This window comes from Thunnus thynnus, chromosome 16, assembly GCF_963924715.1.
Source record: "Thunnus thynnus chromosome 16, fThuThy2.1, whole genome shotgun sequence".
In the NCBI taxonomy this organism is placed as follows: domain Eukaryota; kingdom Metazoa; phylum Chordata; class Actinopteri; order Scombriformes; family Scombridae; genus Thunnus; species Thunnus thynnus.
The window spans coordinates 1,173,121-1,188,732 of NC_089532.1; the positions used below are offsets into that span (position 1 = coordinate 1,173,121).

Sequence of the window (15,612 nt, forward strand, 5' to 3'; positions counted from 1 at the left end):
GGTCTGGATCAGGTCTGTATCAGGTCTGCTTTCTGTCCCCAGAGTCAAAACTAAACCTGGAGAAGCAGCGTTCAGTTTTTATGCTCCACATATCTGAACAAATTCCCAGAAACCTGCAGGTCTGCTGCGACTCTCAGTTCTTTAAATCACAGCTGAAGACTTTTCTGTTTGCCGCCTTTTATTAAACCACATTAAGGGTTAATATTTTACACTGCACTGTTACTTTTATTCTCTTGTTTTATCTGTTTTATTCCCTTTTTAGCTTCTTTTTTATTTCCAAATTTAACACTTTTTAATTGTTTGTATGTGTCTTTTTACTTGTGTTGCTTTTATATTCTGTTTTAATGCCTTTTATGCTCAATTAAAACACTTTGAATCACCTTGTTGTTGAAATGTGCTACACAAATAAACTTGTCTTGTCTATAAGCATGTAAAGTGAGATGTGTCTAAGGCAAATTTATGACACCAGTACCAATACCAGTATCCTTAAAGTCACGTGACTGGAACCACTCCTCCTCATCCAAATGATTTTTTACACAAATACAATTTCAAAGTGTTGAGATTATTGACATATTTATTAAATAAGTGTTGAAAACTGTACAATGAAGTATTATCGCCACAGTCTGCTCGGGTTGCAGCTGCTGCGGCAGCGAGCCAATCACACGTCGCGTTAAATCAAAGAACGCTTGCCGTGATTGGCTGCAAGCGAAACCATACAAATAGTCTTTTTTTGTAGATCTGGGTATAAAGAGGATGAAATGCAGGTATCATTTGACTGGAGAAGTTTCGATAAAACTTGTTACTGAGTTATTTCGGTCGATACCTTCAAGGTATCGATTACTGATACGTATGGATGGATGTGTCTGTTTGTAATTTATATACTAATGCGTGTGTGTACTTTGCATTAGAACTGCAGTTTTTTAATAAAGTAAATGGTTTTTATACTAATTTACTGGTATTTTTATCTCAGGCCAGTGTCTGCATGTGTTTTCTTATTTATTGTTTTTATTTTTATTTTTATTGTGATGTTGTTGCAGCAGCAATTCCCTCGAATTTCCCTCTAGAAAGACAATAAAAGTGATCTTGATCAATACTTGAACCGTGTCAGTCATTCTCAGGTAAATGACAGCAGGATGTTTTACACTCTTTCACAGATCCAGAGCTTTGATGCACAGCTGCAGCGACACCTGCTGGCTGATTGCTGCCAAACTTTAGTGGTGGAAGAAGTTCTGAGCTTGTTGAATAAAAGTAGAAATACTCTATTTAACTCAAAATAATTATATCCTTTTCTGTTTTATTGTAAATGTTTTGATTCTTTGTTTTTATGTGAAGCACTTTGTGTTACATTTTATACATGAATTGAAGCTTCATATTAGCTTCAGATAAACTTTGAAATATATTTTTGCACAGAAGGAGGACTGTGGATTTTGTCCTCCATCACTTCCATTATAAGGTCATTATGAAGGGATCTTCTAATGGTCAGTATGAACAGGAGGAATGATTACAGCAAGAAAAACAGCTTTAATGTTCATTTGGGCTTCTGACTGTTGTTTTAAGACACACTAGAAACACTGTGAATTGTCCTTTAAGACTGGGGTTTAGACGTGTGTCAGTCCTCTGGAAAGGTCAACAACAACAGAACAAGTTTGCCTGTCAGACCAAACTGAGGGCATCAATAGTAATAATAAGTTCAATTCAATTTTATTTATATGGCGCCAAATCACAACAGAAGTCATCTCAGGGCACTTTTCACATAGAGCAGGTCTAGACTGAACTCTTTAATTTACAGAGACACAACAATTCCCCCCTTTAACAGGAAGAAACCTCAAACAGAACCGGACTCTTGGTGGGCGGCCATCTGCTTTGACCGGTTGGGTTAAGAGATAAGAAAGGGGGGGGGGGGCAACGGGGCAGGAGAAGGATCCCCACAAGGGCCAGAGTCCGGTCCCTGGGGTTTCCTGTGAGATGAGAAAGCACAAAGAACTCCAGGAAGAAGCCAAGTTGCATTAATGGTAAATGAATACATACAGATGGAGAGGAGCCCAGTGCATCATGGGAAGTCTCCCGGCAGTCTATGCTTATAGCAGCATAACTAAAGGCTGATCCATAAGAGCATTATGAGGGGATCTTCTAATGGTCAGTCCTGACTGTTGTAGACATATGATATCAAAGATAATAAAAGCAAACAGGATGCAGGAGAACCACAACAAATAATAAATATGAATACTTCTGATTTCACTTTTTGATTTTTAATAAATTCGCAAAAAACAAAAACGAAAAAAAACATGTTTTCACTTTCACGTCATTATGAGCTGTTGAGTGTTGACTGACGGGCAAAAATTGCATTTTTTTTTATTATTTATTATTAAATATATAACACACAGTGTGCAAAGAGTGAATCCACTGTATCTGTTTATTACATGAAGCTACACTCTGCTGCAGTTTTTATGTTTTCTTCATGTGAAATCTCTTCTTCCAGTATCACTGAAACTGCTTCAATAGAGGAGCAAAAAACATCATCTCAGACCTTGATAGTCTTTTTTTTTTTTTTTAATTTATTGTTAATTAGTTTTTTTAAGGAGTGAACAGCACAAGAATTCAAAGGTGCTTGTACTTTGTTGAATCCTGAAACTTCACAGTTTCATTTTAACATCATTTAATGAACTCAGCGAGCACTTTATTAGGAACACCTGTCACTTATATTCTACTTTTATGAAGTTTTTACATTTTCAGTTTTTGTTGACGTTGTCAGAAAGCTGATAATTCTACTTTCTGTTCATTAGTGATGTTGTAGTGGGTGCTGGTGGTTCCTAATATTTTAGACAAAATACTAGAAACACTTTTCAACATAATGCTATTAAGAACACAACACAATAAGAAACATAAAGTTGTATTGGGTTGCATTAGATTGCACAGGTGTTCCTAATAAAGTGCTCTCTGAGTGTTTAATCCAATATAAATAACAGTTAAAGAATCTTCAGGAACACTTGACATTTCTACAAAATTCCTCAATCAAGGAAAACCTCACTGAGAATAAAGTGGAATTCACCTTTTTTATTTATTTTATAACCACCGGATGTGGTTGAATCTTCAGAAACAACAAACATTGTGGACTTTTGTTGGTTTTTTTGTTGAGCTGCTGATTCCAGAGTCACTATGTTGTTATTTGAATGAAAAAAAGAGACCAAATGACTCTTAAAGACACTTTTAACAGATCGGGGCCAGTCTGATAAAATCTGATGAACTCTTATTAAACTTATAGGCACTGTGCAGACTGTCCTCAGCGAGTCTTTGGTACTTCCTCTGCTTTAGTCTTTAGTTTTTCCAGAAGTTCGGGTTCTGGGACATCCGTCTCTGGAAGTTTTCATACCACTTGAGGATGCAGCTGGACGGGATGAAGGTCTCCGCGGGGTTCGGCGTCATCTGCCGCTGCGACACGGCGAACGACGCGGCGAAGTTGAACAGACTGTCCAGCATCTTCTGCGTGAACTGCATGAAGGAGTCCACGGTGGACACGGCGGCACCGGACACCGGGATCTGCTGCACCAGCTGCTGCAGCGGCTCCACCGACACACCGACCTGAGCCATGGAGGAAGAGGAGGAGGAGGAGGCCATCGAGCCGAAGGGGTGCGCGCCGCCCTCCCCGGCCTTCAGCCCGGAGATCTTGAAGATGGCGCTGGGCTTGTCGTTGGTGATGAAGCCGAGCAGCTGCCACACCGGGCCGCCGCTTGCCGGGTCCGGGAAGGAGAAGTAGACGGCGCCGCCCATGTCCGCGGGGAACGGCACCGTGCCCAGCATGAACACCACCACGTGGTTCACCGTCTCATAGTCCGGCAGGTTGAACACGAACTTATCCGAGGAGACCTGCACCGCGTCCGTCTGCACCAACCTGCCAGCAACCAAACAGCCGAACATCCCCGCTGACAGCCGCCGTTAGCCTCCGTTAGCCGTCAGTTAGCCTCCTGTACTGTAAACAACTGCTTTAGCTTTAGCTTTGTTTTTAGCCTGTGAGCTAGCGGCTCCTCTCCGCTGACAGCCGGGTCCCTGCAGCCCTCAGCGGGACGTCTTTAGCCGGTAAAATGAACCTCGCTGCCGCTGACAGCGAACATAAACGCAGCTGTGCGGGCTGGTAGAAGGTTCTAGTTCAGTCTGTCAGATCGCCCCCCAACACCCCCCCCCCTCCTCTGTATCTTCTTCTTCTTGTGTTTTGTTTTGTGCTACGGCGGCCGGTTGGCGTCCATAAGTGTCAGATTACCGCCACCTGCTGGACTGTAACAGCGTCACAGTGCAAATTATTTACAGTGTCCAACCAAAGTGATCCGGTTCACGACATTTTCCTTTCTATAATTCAGACCCAACTGCTTGAGTTGATGCAAATCCTTCCCTCAGTGTCACATCTGATCTTCTCCAGATAAATATCTCCTGGCAGCGTCCAGCGCCATCTTTATTCTTTCTGACTTCACTTGTATTTCAGCAGCTTGATTTATGATCACGGCAATGATGCCAAAAGTCTTTTCTTGTCCCTGCAGATATTGTGATCAGTTCCTTTCCTGCTCTGGTTCTTTCTGCACTGCCGTCATCTCTCAGCAGCATCAGCGTACTCCTCTGCTCTCCTCTTCTTCACTTTCCCCTCCTTCAGTCTTTCTGGACACTGTGCTGACCCCGTATGATGATTTCCCAGGCAGTGCAGGCACTCTGCTCTCTCCTTCTCTACTTTACACATCTCCACATCCTCTGACTCCTCTTCTTACTGCAGCAACATGTTTATATTCCTGACAGCAGAAACATCTGAGGAGCTCTTTCATATTTCATATAATCAAGGTCTATCCAGCAAATCCCCCTTCAAAACTCAAACACGCAGAATTACTATCCTCCTTCACCTCTTGTCTGAATCTGGTCATTCTTCTTGCCTCACACACACACCTGCAGACCACCGCCTTCATCTCTGCTTCCGGTCTGAGCGGGATGCAGGTCACACTGCTGATACCTTCAAATCTAAAGTCTGTTCTTGTCACTGCTGTCATCCCAACGAGATGCATCTGACTGGAGTCTCCATCTGCTGCTCGACCATCCACCTGACGGATTGATAATAATGGGGATATTAATGCCCTCAGTTTGGTCTGACAGGCAAACTTGGTTCGTTGTCGTTGACCTTTCCAGAGGACTGACACACGTCTAAACCCCAGTCTTAAAGGACAATTCACAGTGTTTCTAGTGTGTCTTAAAACAACAGTCAGGAGCCCAAATGAACATTAAAGCTGTTTTTCTTGCTGTAATCATTCCTCCTGTTCATACTGACCATTAGAAGATCCCTTCATAATGACCTTACAATGGAAGTGATGGAGGACAAAATCCACAGTCCTCCTTCTGTGCAAAATATGTCTTTAAAAGTTTATCTGAAGCTAATATGAAGCTTCAGCGTCCAAATGAGTCAAATCAAGTAGATATCTTTCAACGTTACAGTCTTTTTAGTGCCAAAGTTCCTCTTTTTGTTACTATACTTCCACCTGCAGCTCAACAGGGAAACACTGTCCGAGGAAACACAAAGAGGGAATTTGATGCTAAAAAAGACTGTAAATGTGTCAGATATCCACTTGATATGATGAACTCAGGGGGGAGCCAGTGCAATGACAACAGAATTGATGTTATATGTTGGTGTTTTCACTCTCATCAGGATCGTGGCAGCGCTGTTCTGGATGTACTGGAGCTTCTGGAGGCTCCTGCTAGGATCCAAGTGAAGAACACAGTGCAGTAGACCAGTCTGAAGGGGATGAAGGAGAAGTTTCTCTACATCTGACAGCGTTAGAGAGAGAGACGAGGAGTTTACAGATGTCTTTGAGATGGTAGAAAGAAGCTTTGAACAGAAATATATGCTCTGCCTGAGAGACAAAACTCAGGGTAGAGAAATTACAGGTAGTCGTGGAGAAGTTCGATGATTCGTGAATCGGCTCGTTAGAGTCAACAAAGCCGTTAAAGTAACGGGATTAAGCGTCAATATGACCGGAAGTGAGACGTCTTTGCTTTAAAAAAATAAAATAAAGCAAAACATTCTTGAAACAACTTCAGACTCGGAATAAAATTTCACTTTAAACAAAAAAAAGTGGAAATCATAATTAGATTAAAAAAAAAAAAAAAGATTGGCATAAGACATTACAATTTGTATTTTAAGTAAAAAAAGAAATCCAGTGGTTTTTTGTGCAGGAAACCTGAAACTAAATAGGCTTAAAAAAAAAACTACAAATGCTAATTTTAAGTCATTAAGTTCTTAATTTACTTTATAATTAGCCCTAAAACTAAGTTTTGCATGGCTATAATATTCATGCTTTATTTATATAGCACTTTTCATGACCAGGATGCATCTCAACTTACGATTCAACAGCAAAAACACCAGAAACACAAGTTTAAAAGCAGACACACACACACACAAGGAAGAAATGCAGTTACACAGTCACTAAAAAGAAATGAGAGAAAATCATAACAGATTAAAACAGACAGCTGTTAGTTATAGGCTGTATTAATAAGGTAGGTTGTCCACTGAGTCAGTCAGTCTAATATTTAAAGGCAGAGTTCCATAGTGGCTAAAAGCAGCATCCTGAAAGGTTTTAACAACAATAACATCCTGCATTGTGTTGCTAACTTTTTGCACTTATAATTCTTATAATTCTAATGAATAAATAGAAATATTTATAAGTGTTTTTTTATGATTTCTGTTTTCATTTTAACAGAAAACAATAACAAAAGTTACTGTATCATGAAGAATTGTTTGCTGAATCCCCAGAACCACTTATTTATTAATTGTAAATATACTGTAAATATTCTAACAAAATAGTTGATTATTGGTATTATTCCGTTTGAAAGTATGTTTGTATGTACAATAATTCATCTTTTATTTATCTGCTGAATTATGTCTGCAGATTATTTTTTATGATATATTTAAATGAATAAAACATGCACTGAACAGCAGCTGTTTGTTTGTTTGTTAGGATATCTTGTATTCTGTAATAACTGTTAAAATCATGTTATGTTAGGTGTGATGTAAAGTTCCTTCAGCACGGTTACAACTGGAATTATTAACATCAGTTTAATCGGCCACCTTGACTTGTTTTCTGTCTGTATTCAAAATCACAAACATGTTTATTGCCAAGTAGGTTTGCACATACAAGGAATCTGCCTTTGTGTTGTGGTGCATAACAATCAGAAAATAGGAGGTAAGTGAAAATACAACTACCACAAAAGTCAGGTGAGCTGCAACGATCAGGCATTTATTTGCCAACAAATAAATTAATCAGCAACTATTTTGATATTCGATTAATTGTTTTGGGTAACTTTTTTTTTTTTTTGAAGTCCAAATTCTCTGATTGCAGCTTCTTAAGTGTGAATATTTTCTGGTTTCTTTAGTCTTTATGACAGTAAACTGAAGATCTTTGAGTTGTGGACGAAACAAAACATTTCAGGACGTCATCTTTGGAAAACACTGACCCACATTTTTCACCATTTTCTGACATTTTATGGACCAAACAACTAATCAAATAATTGATAAAGAAAATAATTGTTAGTTGCAGCCCTAATCAAAAATAATATAAATTAAATTTTACAATAAATTAATCAGTAAAAATATATTCTGAGTGAAAAGAGCTGTAAAGGAAGATATTGACCGAGAATGTGCAAATGTTCAGTATAAACAGTGTAAACAGTATATGTAAACTCTGACACTGTGGTGTTTTATTTTGAAGGCAGTAACCGGATGTGGTCTCCCTCCGTTTCCGGTGACTTGACGCTCGCGGAGTTCAGTCAGTTGAGCCGCGGGCAGCTCAGCTGTTTGTACGGAGTCATTTAGAGCATCAAAACAAACTGAAATAAACTTTCTGCTCGTATGTTTGTGGACCGTCACCTTCCTGTACGGATTAACGACTTTTAACCGACACCAACAGGTAAACAGTCCCATTATTTTCCCGGTTTGTGTGTGTAAACTTTTGCTCGTTAGCTAAACAGGTTAGCCACCCAATGCTAGCAGCGGAGCCTGTGTTAGCCTGCAGTTTGGTCCTTTAAGCAGAAATAAAGTCGCATTTTTACGGTTTATCGCTTTTTGGGGGGGCGACAGAGATGTTGGTGTGTTTATATCAGCTGCTGTTGGCACTTTGGTGAATGTTGTGTTAATTAGTGACGCTTTTATGGGTCTTTTTCTGTGTGTTAAGGAGACTGTTTATGTTATTGTGGTTAATTAAAGGTGACTTTGAGGTTTATTTTGTATCTGTGAACATGAGCTGAAGCTTCATAATCCACGTTATCAGGAGATACTGAAGCTCAGTAAACACAAAGGGAAGGATTTTATATGTAATTCACAGTGTTGGAAAGTACCTAAGAACATTTACTTAAGTACAATTTTGAGGTACTTGTACTTTATTTTATACTCATTCAGAGGGAAATATTGTACTTTCTACTCCACTACATTTATTTTATATTTATTCATTTGTTACTGATCCACATTTCTCACCATTTTCTGACATTTTAAAGATCAAATGACTAATCAACTAAGCAAGAACATAATCATCAGATTAATTGATATTGATATTGATTGAAAATAATGGTTAGTGATTGTGGAGCGGAGGCTTTTAAAGCATCAGATTAATGAACAATCAAACATTCAGCTGTCACACCATCAATTCATCTGTTGATTATTTTCCTTATTAAGTTATTAGTTGTTTGGTCTATAAAATGTCATAAAAGTGTCAAAGTCCAACATGACGTCCTCAAAGATCTTCAGTTTACTGTCACAGAGACTAAAGAAACCCGAAAATATTCACAGTTAAGAAGCTGCAATCAGAGAATTTCAATATTTTTTTCTCAAAATGACTCAAAATGATCAATCAATTATTAAAACAATTGACTAATTGCTTAACGGACGGACTGTTGCAGCTTTAATTCTGTTGTCCACATACATTTGGCCATGCAGGCTGTGTAGTTATGAATAGAAAATAAAGATTGTAGATTAGTAACGATGGTGAAATATATAAGAAAGAGAAGAAGTTAAACAGCTGGCAGAATATTATGAGCTAAAATGATACTGATGGTACTGATATATTCTTTTATTATTAATCACAACAGTTGCTTTTATCAATTAGTTCAACTGCAGAAAATTAATCACCAACGATGTTTATTATTTATTTAAATGATTTTACAAGCTCTAAGCCTGAAATGATCTGTTTCCATCGTCTGTTTCCTCCAGCAGGAAGCAGGATAATGTCTCCATGTTATAATGAGCAGGTTATTATGGGATGTTTGAGGATGTTTTCTCCTTCATGACATCTTAAACTACTCTGCAGTAAAGTGTCTCTTTGAAGCAGAGTGAGTTTTCTGTGGGACAGAAGGTTATTTTTAGTCTCCCTGCGTCTCTGTGAGTCGAGAATCTGTTGAATAATTCATGATCTTCTCTCTGTGAGTCTCTCAGATATTCCTCCAGCGTCCGGCGGCTCAGCTGCCAGCGTCTCTTCTTTCTCCTCCTGCTCCGTTAGCTCTCAGAGGAGGAACAAAGACCGAACAGTTCTGTCCCCCCAAAAAACACAAAACGCTCCTTTAGCAGCAGCTCTGACGGGTTTAATGTGTCCATCGGTTCGTCTTCCAGGTCGGGATTTTCCCACAGAGCAACAGTGAAGGATCAGAGTGTCTGCAGGGCTTAAAAAGACTTAAAAACACTGAATGCAGTTTCCTTAAAAAGTCTTAAAAAGGTATTTTATATATTGAATATGGTCTCTTTCCTGCTGTAGACAGTAACATGCTGTAAGCAGCTGATCTGCTACAGTAACTGATCATTTTTCATCAGTTAATCCTTCCATCTATATATCTGGGTCCATGTCACTTTAATTTAATTCATATCATCAGGAATTATTGTCATATACCAGAGCTAACGATGAATATCAGTATGGATTAATGTGTTGATTATTTTCTTGATTGATCGATCAGCTGTTTGGTTGATAAAATGTCTTCAAATGTTTTGTTTTGTCCACATTCAAAGATCTTCAGTTTACTGTCATTTAAGAAGCTGGAATCAGAGATTTTTAGTTTTTTTTTTCTTAAAAAATGATTCACAACAATTAGTCGATTATCAAAATATTTAATAGTTGGCAACTAATCGATTAACTGACCAATGGTTGTGTCTATAAAATATCAGGAAATAGTGAAAACAGCAGTTTTTCACAGAGCTCCTGGTTTACTGTCAGTTCACATTTATTCATTTATGACACAGAAAAGCTGCAAATCTTCAACATTTTAGCTTTAAAAACAGTTGCTGATGAATGAAAAACATTTCAGATACAAATTACTATTCAAAGCAAAGAGTGTTTCTGTTGTCATAAAACATTAATGTTAGTTATATATGTCAGATATTTACATCACATCATAACAGACGTCCACGTTGTCATCTTTACTGGAAAGGGTGTGTGTGTGTGTGTGTGTGTGTGTGTGTGTGTGTGTGTGTGTGTGTGTGTGTGTGTGTGTGTGTGTGTGGTTATGGTGGGTGCTGACATAATAAAGTTTGTGAGTCACTGGTCTAATGAAAATATGCCGTTGAGTTGCATTATGGGAAATGTAGGATCCAGTGTTTCTGCTACTTTGATTTGTTTTTTGTGATTTCCAAACGTCTCTGGACGGCCTCGTTAATTCTTCGCTGCTCTTGTGTTTAACAGGATTTGGGAGGATGGCAGAGCCAGGCAGAAGATTTCTCCCTCACTGACAGAAGAAGAGGAGGAAGAGGAGGAAGAGGAGGAGGAAGAGGAGGAGGAGGAGAGATGGAGCGTGCTCGTAGTCTCCTGCTGAACGAGGAGGCGTGCAGTCAGCTGGGCGAGCATCAGAAGGCCGAGTTCATCTTCGAATGGCTGACCCACCTGAAGAAGCTCCTCGCCACCTCCGACAGGGTGAGAGCTGCGTTGACCAATCAAAAAGATGCTTTTACTTGTATTAGTTAGAGAAGAAAACAAACAAATGACAGTATTTCTCTTCTCTTCAGGCTGATATCAAACAGAACCAGCGGCGTCTGGTCGAACAGCTGTCAGGCGTTCTGATTGGCTCCCCCGGCCCGCCGACCCGCTGGCTGCTGGCCGACTGTTTGGCCCTGCTGTACCGCCTGGGAGACCCCGTCCCTTCCAGCCTATTGGTGGATAGGTGTAATGACATCATCCGAAGCAAAGACGACTCGCCGTCAGGTCTCCCGACCCGACTGTAAGTCAGGCTGCGTTCAGGGTACCCTGACCGTTCTCATTACCCTCATTATGTTTTTTACTGTGATATTTTACCATAAAAAATAATGGACGTCATCACTGTGATGTCACCCACTGGTTTGTGGACGAGAGGGTGGAGCTAACCCTAACGCTAGCTAGTAGCTTGGTTAGCACAGTGCATTAATATCTATGGTTGACTGCAATAATGCTAATGCTAATTTTCGCTAGTGAAAAATGGCTGTATAAAGAGAACTGGATACAGGAAGAGCACCGGACTTTGCAAATTTGACGTAGCGGCCAAACCGTGTAACTACAACGTCACGTGATGCACACTGACCCAAAAAGACTTTTTCCTATAGACTTACACTGTGAAAGAGACGTGTGTAAATCAGTGGATACATTTTTCTGAGCGTCACAACCCCCGTGAAATGACTCGTCTCACTATCAGATTAAATCCGTTCGGTCCGATCACATTTCAAAAGCCTCAAAGAGCCGCATGATTGAATTGTTTTATCCCCGTTCAAGTTAGCCGGAGGGCTAAACAGGAAGTAGCTGACTCGGCCAGCGAAAGTCACTGGTGCGCTCGCTCTATGGACCGCACAGTGTGGAAGATCCGGATACTTTCATACCGGGAAGTCGATTTTTTTTTTTTTTGCTTCATGCGCCACTGAGCAACTTTCATAGGAATGAACAGGGCCCCGCCTCCGACGCTGTATCCAGTTCTCTTTATACATCCACGCGAAAAACAGGCCGAAAACCATTAAAAGAAAATGTACGCACTGTAAAAACTGAACATCCGACTCCTCGGAGGATCTTTTAGTTCAACAAAACGCTGAACAAGACCAAGATGTTACAATTAACTTTCATGAACTGAAAACACACTGAAATAACGACGGTTACGGCGAGTTATACTCTGTGACTCTGCGGTTACACCATGGTTACCTAACCGATGTCGTCGCCATGGTAGCAACTCGCCTGTCACGGCACCCACCTGTCACTCAAAGCGGCCACATCCTTAATTACAACCTCCGGGGCTGTAAAATGAAGCCAAAAACTGCAGTTCCTTGAACGACCACTTGAGACTCCAAAAGCGAGTCAATCCTCATAGACCCCCATAGACCCCCATAGACCCCCATAGACCCCCATAGACCCCCATAGACTCCCATAGACTCCCATAGACCACATAGACCCCCATAGACCCCCATAGACCCCCATGTTAAAATATCAACTTTACAGCAGAAATAAACATGTTTACAGCCTGGTACAACAAACGGTTTTGGTCTCTGTAGCTAATTTCCTCTTTCATGACAACTGTACGGGGGTGAATTTTTTTATAACTCACCCGTTTAAATTTTATTAAGCCGTAAAGTTCTGCATAATGAAGGACATGGCTGATTTGAGTGACAGGTCCGCCAGCCGCTAGGTGGCTTGTTTCAGCCGTTCGGCCCCGCCTCTTTGCCCATTTTTGATTGGCTGGGAGTTAGGCAGCGTCATGCACTGCCAAGATGGCGACGGCCGGAGCGGCTCGCTTTGAGCTTCAAAACCGCTCTTCAGAAACCAACGAGTGACGTCACGGTAACTACGTCCATGTTTTTCTATGGTGATTGACTCGCTTTTAGAGCCTCAAGTGGCCGTTAGAGGAACTGCAGTTTTTGGAGGTTGCTGCTTGATTTTTTTTACCAACAATAATCGTAGCGTGAAGATTTGATAGCAGCACATCTCTGTTACATATATAAAGCTTTACTATATATATGGATAATAATATATTATATATAATTGTGTGTGTGTGTTTCAGGGCAGCCGTGGCGTGTCTGGGCGCTCTGTTCGAGCAGCTCGGTCGGATGCTCGCCGGCCTCTTCAAAGACACTCTGGTCAACCTGCTGAAAGCCATGAAGAACGCAGAGGTCAGTTTAGTGTTTTTAATCTGGAAAACAGGAAGCAGCAGAGAGAGAGAAACAGGAAGAACATTCAGATTCGTTTTACTTTCTGCTCTATTTCAGGATTTCATTTTATGTTCAGTTTAACTTTCTGATCACTTCTGTTTTAGGTTTTATTTACTTTGCTGGATTATTTCAGTTTCTCTGTTTAGTTGCCCCCCCACACCGTCCTCAAACAGGATCAGTCCTTTAATTCAGTCTCTTCCACTCGTCTGCTCCTGTCAGTGAAAGCTGTTAATTCTCCACAGATTTAGCTTTTTAAATACGTTTGTGCTGCTTCGTTCTGGGCTCGGACTCTCCAGTGAGAGAGATTTGTAATCACAGCGAAGAGCTTTTCAAGGTTAAATAAAGTTCTCGTGTGAATGAGGTCCAGGTGGGGCAGCTGTGGTGTAATGAGGTAATTTCCTGTGTTTTCTGCGTCAGTCTCAGGGTCGGTATGAGATCATGTCGAGTGTGGAGAAGATCCTGCGAGGATTGGGTGTGAGCGCCATGCCGTGTCACCGTGACGTCTACAAGGCGGCGAGGGCCTGTCTGACTGACCGCTCCATGTCTGTACGCTGCGCCGCCGCCAAGGTGACATGAAGACTCCCGGTTGGTTTCAGCTCATTCCTATAAAAGTCCTGCAGAGACGCTAACAGTCGGTCCGTCTGTGTCTTCCTGTCAGTGTCTGCTGGAGCTGCAGAGGGAGGCGGTGTTCCTGTGGACCAGCGAGCTGGAGAACGTGGCCACTCTGTGCTTCAGGGCCTTCGAAGGATCCAACTACAACGTCAGAGTGTCTGTAGCCAAACTGCTGGGAACTCTGCTGGCTGCCGCCGTGGAGCCCAGACAGCCTACTGGTACAGTACTGGGAGGGAACAGGAAGAGCTACAACCAGTTGATCACCAGTTAATTAACTGGCACCAAAACTTTGCTGTTTTCAGCCTCTTAAACGTGACGATTTGATGCTTTTCTGTGTCATATTTGATAGTAACTGAACAACGTTGAGTTTTGGACTGTTGATCAAATAACAAACCAACATACACACATTAATACACAGATAAACATCTGTGTATTTATCAAATACTTTAAATGAAATTCCAAAAGCCCTTCAATTAAAAAAAAGGGTTCAAAAGTGATTTACAGTTGTGCTCATAAGTTCACACTCCCTGGTAGAATTTGACTGATGAAGCTGTAAACTTGTTTTATTTATTGGTAGTGGTCAGGTGAAGCCGTTTATTTACATCATAACTATGATCTGATCAAACGTTTACATACCCTGATAATAACAGCACAAGTTGACACACGCAGGTTTAAATGGATATGAAAGGTAAGTTTTGATTGTAATTAGCGTCTGTGTATAAATAGTCAGTGAGTTTCTGTACTGGATACTGAGCCATGAGGAAAGCAAAAGAAAAGGGAGTTCAACTTTATAAACCAGGAAAAGGATATAAAAAGACATCCAAAGATTTGAAAATGTCATCAGTAGTGTTGAATCTCTGATGAAGACGTGGAAGATGAAGGGTTCTGTTGATACGGAGCCACAGTCAGATAGAACAACAAAGATTTCAGCTACAAGAAAAACCCTCATAGAACTTGAGCTGAAAGCTGCATGTGGCTGTTTCTAGATGAACAATAAGGAGGAACTTGAACACACACGGTCAAGTTGCCCAGAAAAAAGCTGTTACCGTGCCAACGCCACAAAACAGCCCGCTAACAATCTGCCAAACAGCAACTACACAAGCCTCAAAACTCCTGGAACAAAGTTATTTGGAGTGATGAGACCAAAACTGGACTTTATGGTCACAACTGGAGACACTATGAATGATTCATATCTGACAGATTCTGCCACAATATGTAAACTTATGAGCACAACTGCACTTCCTGTTCATCCTGAAACAGCCACATCCAGCTTTCAGCTCAAGTTGTTTGTGGGTTTTTCTTTGCATGATCAGTCATTTTTTTTTGGCCGATATTTCACAAAGTCTACCAGGGTTACAGCACAACTGTAAGAGGATACTGATTTTTAAACATCTCCTTCAGACTTGTTTTAAGACATAAAAACACTCTTTAGATAATTATTTGTGTCTGACATGTTTTATTTATACATTTCTGACTTTAACCATGTTCTTCAGATTCCTACTTTCCTCATTTTCTTTCAAATCCTAACAAATGTTTTTCCAGCAGGATGAACATGATGTTACTCAGAGAAACTCTGAATTGATGGATGAACTGTTAAACTCTTTCTCTCTTGTTTTTTTGTTTGTTGTTGTTTTTTTTCCTCCCAGCAGCCCCCAGGCAGGGTGGGCGGGGCCGGAGCTCTCTGGAGGAGGTGATGGATTTGTTGTCGGGGGGGTTCCTGCGGGGCGGGGCGGGTTTCCTGCGAGCAAGCGGAGACATGCTGAAGGGGATGAGCTCCGTCAGCAAGGACATCCGCATCGGAGTCACTCAGGTGGGTCGGCGAGCTGCAAACTAACCATCGTTTT

The 15,612-nt window shown here is 40.9% G+C and overlaps 2 protein-coding genes across 5 annotated transcripts in view; one reads left to right on the top strand and one right to left on the bottom strand.

Annotated features, from left to right (window-relative positions):
• Positions 1 to 2,455: 2,455 nt before the first annotated feature.
• hikeshi (heat shock protein nuclear import factor hikeshi) lies at positions 2,456 to 4,169 on the bottom strand. The gene has a single exon (XM_067613983.1). The coding sequence runs from the start codon at positions 3,913 to 3,915 to the stop codon at positions 3,316 to 3,318; it is 600 nt and encodes a 199-aa protein (XP_067470084.1). The 5' UTR covers positions 3,916 to 4,169; the 3' UTR covers positions 2,456 to 3,315.
• Positions 4,170 to 7,773: 3,604 nt separating this feature from the next.
• The window catches only part of heatr5a (HEAT repeat containing 5a), a 39,527-nt gene continuing 31,688 nt past the window's right edge, over positions 7,774 to 15,612 (top strand). For 2 of the 4 annotated variants that reach the window (XM_067615196.1, XM_067615198.1), the window contains exons 1-7: positions 7,774 to 7,931; positions 10,683 to 10,910; positions 11,003 to 11,214; positions 13,009 to 13,117; positions 13,574 to 13,723; positions 13,815 to 13,986; positions 15,415 to 15,578. In XM_067615196.1, the coding sequence (XP_067471297.1) occupies positions 10,785 to 10,910; positions 11,003 to 11,214; positions 13,009 to 13,117; positions 13,574 to 13,723; positions 13,815 to 13,986; positions 15,415 to 15,578 (933 nt within the window). In that variant the 5' untranslated portion in view covers positions 7,774 to 7,931; positions 10,683 to 10,784. The remainder of the gene's footprint in view (positions 7,932 to 10,682; positions 10,911 to 11,002; positions 11,215 to 13,008; positions 13,118 to 13,573; positions 13,724 to 13,814; positions 13,987 to 15,414; positions 15,579 to 15,612) is intronic. The other 2 variants (XM_067615197.1, XM_067615199.1) reach the window with 1 other exon arrangement.

Bases quoted from the DNA above. Each gene is read 5' to 3' on its own strand.
- hikeshi (XM_067613983.1), bottom strand. From the start codon at position 3,915: ATGTTCGGCTGTTTGGTTGCTGGCAGGTTGGTGCAGACGGACGCGGTG.